Source organism: Drosophila novamexicana, unplaced genomic scaffold (assembly GCF_003285875.2).
Source record: "Drosophila novamexicana strain 15010-1031.04,08,12 unplaced genomic scaffold, DnovRS2.1 tig00000858-arrow-arrow-pilon, whole genome shotgun sequence".
NCBI classification, from domain to species: Eukaryota; Metazoa; Arthropoda; class Insecta; order Diptera; family Drosophilidae; genus Drosophila; species Drosophila novamexicana.
Genome location: NW_020824829.1, coordinates 1,239,192 through 1,247,015, shown reverse-complemented (window position 1 = coordinate 1,247,015; position 7,824 = coordinate 1,239,192). Strand labels below are relative to the sequence as shown.

The window sequence follows — 7,824 nt, the reverse complement described above, 5'->3', positions numbered from 1 at the left end:
AATTTTTTATTGTATTTGATTTTATTTATTTTTTTCGTATTAAGCTGACTGCACAAACACGCAATTTTTATTGCAAATAATTAAACTCACGAATTTTGTTGTTTTCTTTTTTTGTTTCTCGCACGTTACGTATACGCCGCGTGCGCTGCTGGCGTGCAACATGCAGCGTGGCGTCTTCGCAAACGACTGCGGACAGGTTTCGCGCTTCCAGCGGGCCAAGCAGCGAAAGCAAAGGCAATAGCAAAAGCAGAAGCAGCGACAAATGCGCAGAAGCTTAAAATACAGTTAGCCGGCAAAAGTTTGTATAACAGTTGCGCTCAGCTTGCGAGAGCTTGTTGTAAACAAAACGTCATCAAATTCGGTGAGTGTGTGCGTGTTTGTGTAAACAAATCACAAACTGGGGGCACATTTACAGTTGCCGCAGTTCTCAACATTTGCGACACTTTCGGACTTGGCCAATTGTCTGTTTTTTTCTGCGGTCATTTCTGCTTGGCCAATTGCAACAATTCAATTTTATGGGCGCTTGTTAATTATTGTCTGGCGTTGCTTGTTGTGCTAATTGTTGCGGCTTTTTATTAGCGCTTTGTGGCATGCCACACTGATTTGTGCGGCTAATAATAATGCTCAAGGCAAGTGTTAGAGCTTAAATTGGGCTGTCGGCTAATTATAGTGTTGCGAGCTTATGCTAAATACTTGCTTAGTAATATTTATAATAATTGCTTTTAATATTTAGTTTGTACTTTTTTACAACATGATCAGTTGCTTAATCTAATCTAATTTTAATATTTTAACATATAATGTAATCGTGTTTTATTATTGTTTGAAGTTGAACTTATCAACATGTTGCTAGGCAGCGTTTGTTTAGTCAACATGATCTGTTTGTTGCAGCAACAGAGGCTAGCAACATGCATACACATAGCTCTCTCTTGCTCACTTGCTAAGCTAGCGGAATATTCACACAAGCACACAAAACTACTCCTACACACACACACTCATACACTTGCTGCAGATCAATAGATATTAAAAGCGCAGGTCAACCAAGCGCCAACAACAACAACAAATTGCCAAATGTCCAAACAAAACGGAAAGCCAAAACCAAAACCAAAATCATGTTAGTAAAGTCACTGGAAGCGCAGCAAAGCCACAAAACTGTTATACAACTGTAGAGACTGTTATATGCTGAGCGCAAGCTCTTTGAAAGTGAGAGCGAGTGCGACTCTCGCATGGCCTGCTTTGCCAAATGCAAAAAAAAACAGACCAATGCGAATACAACAACAAGGCGACGCCATGGAAATGATGACGTAAATTGAAAGCGAGCTACAACAACAATAGCTAAAACAACAATAAAATCTATTTGCATTGTTCTTGTGTCTGTCCGTCCGTTTGGTTTCAACATTTCTCTGTCTGCCACGCAACGGGCTCAGGTGTTTCAGCTGCTTGGGGGCCAGGGGGCCTGAGGCACGGCCTGTCGCTTGTTTGTCGAGCATTTGTCGATGCGAGCAAGTGCACTTCACAGATACACAAATGCAAAGATACACAGATACACAGATACAGATACACAGATAGGCGTATACACGGATACACTCATGAGCATAAAACTAGTTGGCAGCTCGCTTCTAATGACATTTGCCATTGTTTTTATTGTTGTTTTGCGGCTTTTTTAACGACTCGCTGACAACGCTTCCTTTTCCGCTTAAAAGCGTGGCAGCAACTCTTTTTTATTTAGAGATGGGCGCGTGTCGTGACACGAGTAATTCATCTAACACGAAAATAAACTGTCTTGAGTAAATCAAACTTAAGAATAAAATAAAACCTGGTCCAGAATAGTTAAAAAATATATTTTAATTTAATACAAATATGTCCAAAACAAAGATTTAGCAATAAAATTGTTTAAATCTTGGTGTTTTCCCTTTCATAATTAGCAAGCCTTAGTTTAGCAATTAAAATTGATTTGTTAAATTTGTTTTAAACATTTTAATATTCAGGCCCAATTTTTTAGTTATTTTAAATTTGTAGAATCATTTGTTACGGGATTAAAATAATTGCCAATATTAAATTGTATGATTAGTGCGGAAATGCAGTTGAAAAGCCAATTACTATTTATATCGAATACAGCTTTTCTCAATATTTCTAAGCACGAGTCCATCTCTAGTTCTTAACGGTTTTTGCTTTGGTCCAAGTCATGATTTGTGCTGGTCGCAAGTTTTTGGTACACTTTGCAGCAGCCCGCAACCTACAGTTGGTTTATTTGTTTCGCCTGTTTGTTTGCTGTGTGTGTCCTTCGTAGCATATCCACTCACTCACTCGCACACACACACACACACACACACACACTTACACAGTTGCTCGTGTCTCATATTTCGCTGTGTGCGTCCTTAAAAACTTTTGCACTTTGTGCTCAATTTGGCTTTTTGTTGCATTTCTATTTCTATTTTTAGGCCGCACAGCTCGTTGCACACACACACACACACACACACACACACACACACACACACACACACACACAAGCACACACGTTATGCTAAGGTTAATGGTTTTTCTTGGAACGGGAGAAACTGTGATATCAATCGTACGTCATGTGCTCGCTTCTCTAAACGCATAAATTAATCAAGAATGGCACAAAAATAATCGAGACGAAGAGTGGGCAAAACGCAGGGCACATGACAACCCTATTTGTGGATAGCCCCTCTCCCCCATGACGACGTCTCTGGCATTGTCCGAGTTTGTTGACGTCCCCGTTCACAGACTGCCATTGACGTCACAGACTGCACATGCACCTCGCACCTCGCACCTCGCACCTCGCACCTCGCACATCGCACATCGCACATACGCCGTGTGCGCCAGCTGTTGTATGCCACCAGCGATGGCCGCCTCCGTTTGTCGCATTGCAATGATAGCACAGACACAGCCACGGCCACAGCCACAGCCACTGCCAGAAGGGCCAAGCACCAACTGGCATATTCCCCTGACCTTACCCAAATTGTTTACACTTATCATGGCAATGTTTGCATAAAAGTTTGCCACCTATCCAATTTAGATATCGGAGAACATAAAAAGCTCTTCACAGTGAAAGATATTTATAAATTACCTAACTAACCAACTAACTAACTAAAATAAATTCACAAAATAAACATTTCAATTAAGTTAAATAAACAAATTTTGAGCAGATTAAAATTAGGGAATTTTCAACAGTTAAGACGATGCAAACCAGGCCAATATTAAATATTAAATAAAATATCCTATATAGACATAGGTCAGAATGGCCCACTTCCATAACTCGTTCGAAACTCACCCGATTTTCACAAGGCTTGGCTTTTTGTTCATGGTTTGGCATATGGATCAATTTGTCATCTAACTCTGCCAATATTTATTCTGTTCAAAATTCATGTGGAATAGGTCAAAATTGCCCACCCTCATAGCTCGGTCAAAACTCAACATTTAGATCAAGTATAAATAGTAAAATATAAACTATTTATATATAAATAAATTATTATTTATATTTTATATATTATATGTTTTTTAAATTTTATATTTAATGTTTTCAATTTTATATAGTATATATATATGATTTATCTATTTTTTTATATTTTCAAATGCCAATTTGAATGAAATACAGATATGACAACCAATTGGATATTCAGATTCAGTTTGAATGTAGGCCTAAAGGGAACACCCAATAAAAGGGATTATATGTGACTTTTTTAGCTGGGGAAGCTCTGGAACTGCTGCATTGCTTGCAACTAAGTCACTTTATTGGCTTCTTGTGGCCAACTGCGTTTGACGAGCAATTTATGTGGATCAGTTGCTTTTGGCGCTTGGAACGGCGCAGTTCTTTGGCCTTGTGAAGTCGGCATAAGCTGCTTAGATCCTGCTGTTAATCCTTTGAGCCATGGCTGCTGCAGCTGTTGCCACGCCCGGCGCCACCGTGCTGCCTTCAAGCGCTGGCGCGGCGGGTCCTGCGGCGCTCAAGACGCCCGCTGGCAAGGAGCCGCTAAATCTGGTGGAAATCGCCGGCGAGGCGAACATTGTGAACTACATGAAGAATCGCTTGCGCCGGGGCGCCATGAAGCGCAAGGGCCTGCAAATTGTGAATGGACACAACTTTGCGGTGCGCTTCTTCAAGCAGCCCACCTATTGCGGCCACTGCAAGGACTTTATTTGGTGAGTTAGCCGCAGGACAAGGAACCGCAGCCACAGCCAGGGTCAGCAGAGTGGAAACCACGGCGAAAGCCACGACCCATTTATTCGCGACGCGACCATCGCATTGTGCAAGTTTGTGAGTCGGCTTATACCTTGTATTTCGCTGATGGAGGGTGTAATGAACTTTTCCTGCGGACAGCAGGAGGTATCTAGTCAGAGAGACCTGGCTCTCGGTCTGAAAACATTTGGCTAGGGGTATAAGTTCCCATTCGAGTTTATTTTAACTAAACGATAATTGCTTCCAATTTCCTAAAATCGATAAATATCGACTTTTATAGCTCTTAGTTTCAATTGGGAAGTCAAGCATTTTGTGCATAAAACGTTGCTCGACCACACTTTACGTAAAATGACAGCTATAGGGTATCTTCTAGTCAGTGACAATCGAATTGAGCAGTCAAACCTGATATTGTTGCTGTTGTTGTTGCAGGCGCTGCGTCGCCTAATTTAATTAGCGCTCTGTAACTTGATACTTTTTGTTGCTCTCTTTTTCTTTACGTTGATGCATGCACCGCAAACGTGGCCGGATTTCAGGGGCTTTGGCAAGCAAGGTTTTCAGTGCGAGGGTAGGTCGTTAAATTTGTTCTTGTACTACCATTCCGAGCTAATTTGTGTTGCAACTGCCACACAGAATGCCGCTTCAATATACATCAGAAATGCTGCAAATTTGTGGTGTTCAAGTGTCCTGGCAAGGACACAGACTTTGACGCCGACTGCGCGAAGGTAAAGCACGGCTGGAACTCAACCACTTATACCACGCCCACTTTCTGCGATGAGTGCGGCATGCTACTGCACGGCGTTGCACATCAGGGCGTCAAGTGCGAGAGTAAGTTTCTGCTGTGGAAAGATTCCGAGTTCCAGCTAATGCCTTGTATCGCACACACACAGACTGCAATCTGAATGTGCATCATCAGTGCCAGGAGAAGGTGCCGCCCATGTGCGGAGCGGACATCATGGAGGTGCGTGGAAAGCTGCTGCTCTATGTGGAGCTCAAGGGCAATAATCTCAAAGTGGACAGTGAGTAGAAAGCTGGGTAGATCGACCCAACCATTAATCCTTTACTCAATCCCACTTGCTCCTTCATTAGTCAAGGAGGCGGCTAATCTCATACCCATGGATACAAATGGCTTTAGTGATCCCTATATAGCCGTGCAGATGCATCCAGATCGCTCCGGGCGCACCAAGAAAAAGACCAAAACCATACAGAAGAACCTCAATCCGGTCTTTAATGAGACATTCACCTTGTAAGGAAATGCTTAAGTACTCGAATAACAAAATCCAACAGTCCCTTTTTGGCATTCACAGTGAGCTGCAGCAGCAGGATAGGGACAAGCGTTTGCTGATTGAGGTCTGGGATTGGGATCGTACTTCGCGCAACGATTTCATGGGCTCCTTTTCGTTTAGTCTCGAGGAGCTGCAAAAGGAGCCCATCGATGGCTGGTATAAATTCCTCTCACAGGTTGAGGGCGAGCACTACAACATACCTTGCGTTGATGCCATCAATGATATGGCGCGTCTGCGTGATGAAGTGCAGGTGAGTCAAGCATGTGAGTGCAATTGCTCCCGTTCCTCAACCTGTTTCAATTGCAGCATGAGCGCAAGCCAAATGATAAGCGACGCATGGACAACAAGGACATGCCGCATAATATGAGCAAGCGGGACATGATACGCGCTGCCGACTTTATTTTTGTCAAGGTCATTGGCAAGGGCTCCTTTGGCAAGGTGCTGCTCGCAGAGCGTCGCGGCACGAATGAGCTATATGCGGTTAAGGTTCTACGCAAAGACGTCATCATACAAACGGATGATATTGAGTTGCCAATGAATGAGAAACGCATCCTGGCCCTATCGGGCAGACCTCCTTTCCTGGTAGCCATGCACTCCTGTTTCCAGACCATGGACCGCTTGTTCTTTGTCATGGAATATTGCAAGGGTGGGGATCTCATGTATCACATGCAGCAGTACGGACGCTTCAAGGAGTCGGTGGCCACGTGAGTGGGCTGAGGCGCGTATCCTCCATCCAAACTCTATTTGCATTTTTCTTTATTCAGCTTTTATGCTGTGGAAATCGCCATTGCTTTGTTCTTTCTGCATGAACACGATATTATTTATCGCGATCTGAAGCTGGATAATGTGCTGCTTGATGCCGAGGGTCATGTAAGGCTAGTTGACTTTGGTCTTAGCAAGGAGGGCGTCAGCGATCGGAACACCACACGCACCTTCTGCGGAACACCCAACTACATGGCCCCAGAGGTGAGTTAGTGCTCCTCTGAATTTACGGACATTTAAGGTTATTTCACCAATTTTAGATTCTCACCTATGATCCGTATTCCTCGACAGCTGATTGGTGGTCCTATGGCGTGCTGCTCTACGAACTGATGGCTGGTCAGGCGCCCTTCGAGGGCGACGATGAGGCCACCATCTTCCGCAACATCAAGGAAAAAAAAGCTGTTTTTCCCAAGCACTTCTCACAGGAGGCTATGGATATTATTACTAGCGTACGCACAAGAGTAGGCAAATGTTAGGAATATCAGTTAAGTGTTTTTTCTCCTCAGTTTCTGGCCAAGAAGCCGAACAATCGCTTGGGTGCGGGTCGCTATGCCAAGCAGGAGGTAACAACGCATCCTTTCTTCCGCCACATCGACTGGGACAAGGCCGAATCGTCCGAACTGGAGCCACCCATAGTGCCCAGAATTGTATGTAGATGGAAGCTTTAACCTAGCTGTAAGTCAACTGATTTCTCTTTTAGAAACATCGCAAGGACATTAGCAATTTTGATGAAGCCTTTACCAAGGAGAAAACGGATCTAACTCCTACCGATAAGCTTTTCATGATGAACTTGGATCAAAATGATTTTATCGGTTTTTCGTTTATGAATCCCGAGTTCATAACCCTTATTTAAGCTAAAAAGCTATTGTGAATTGTTAAAAGCTTTGGCCTGAATACCCAATAAAGCTACAGGCATAACTGTACAGGCTTAACGCTTGCAAGCTTTCAGTTATAAAATGAACCCCAAGTCCTTTTTGGGCTCACGCAAAGCTCTGTATAACACTAAGGCTGTGCTTAAAGCACGGCGATAAGTTAGGGTGGCTCGCAAAAGCTCTCTAACATAACAGTAACATTTAAGAGCGAGCTTTGTTCTCTTCACGTTTGGCTTTATTTAGTTGTTGAGGACCCAGATAGTAAATGAAAACAAACCCGCACTCCCGGACGAGCAGCCTCTGGATAGAGTCGCCCAGTCGAGCAGCTCACCCCGATTGGGTCAGGTGAAAGCTAACGTGTGGGTTCGCCTCCCCTGAACTTTAACCTTCAGAAGGGGAAGGTAACGGCATGCGAAATTAGTCAGGGGAATTGCCGCTGGCCGACGGTTAAAACTCACCACGCAACGCGCATCTTTCAAGATGTGTCCTGCGGCCATTTGCGTATACGTAACGCAACGTTACGTTACGGCAGGCACTTGGCTAATTGACTGGACCTGCTGTTAGATGATGAGCTGCCTACAGAACAATTTGACAGCAGCTGTCAAATTTGATAATTTCCAATTAGACGCATGTCCTTACTTGTTGCTGCACGTTTCGTGAGGACAATTAGCCGAGGCAAATTTAATTTATTTCGCACACGCCTCGCCTT

At 43.6% G+C, this 7,824-nt stretch overlaps 1 protein-coding gene across 1 annotated transcript; it reads left to right on the top strand.

Moving 5' to 3' along the window:
- Positions 1–3,816: 3,816 nt before the first annotated feature.
- LOC115764465 (protein kinase C, eye isozyme) lies at positions 3,817–7,189 on the top strand. The gene is made up of 11 exons (XM_030707506.1): positions 3,817–4,161; positions 4,732–4,763; positions 4,829–5,023; positions 5,086–5,214; positions 5,285–5,441; positions 5,503–5,731; positions 5,788–6,185; positions 6,246–6,447; positions 6,504–6,692; positions 6,750–6,890; positions 6,944–7,189. Exons 1-11 carry the CDS (start codon positions 3,890–3,892, stop codon positions 7,094–7,096), a joined length of 2,097 nt encoding a protein of 698 aa, XP_030563366.1. The 5' UTR covers positions 3,817–3,889; the 3' UTR covers positions 7,097–7,189.
- Positions 7,190–7,824: the final 635 nt, after the last annotated feature.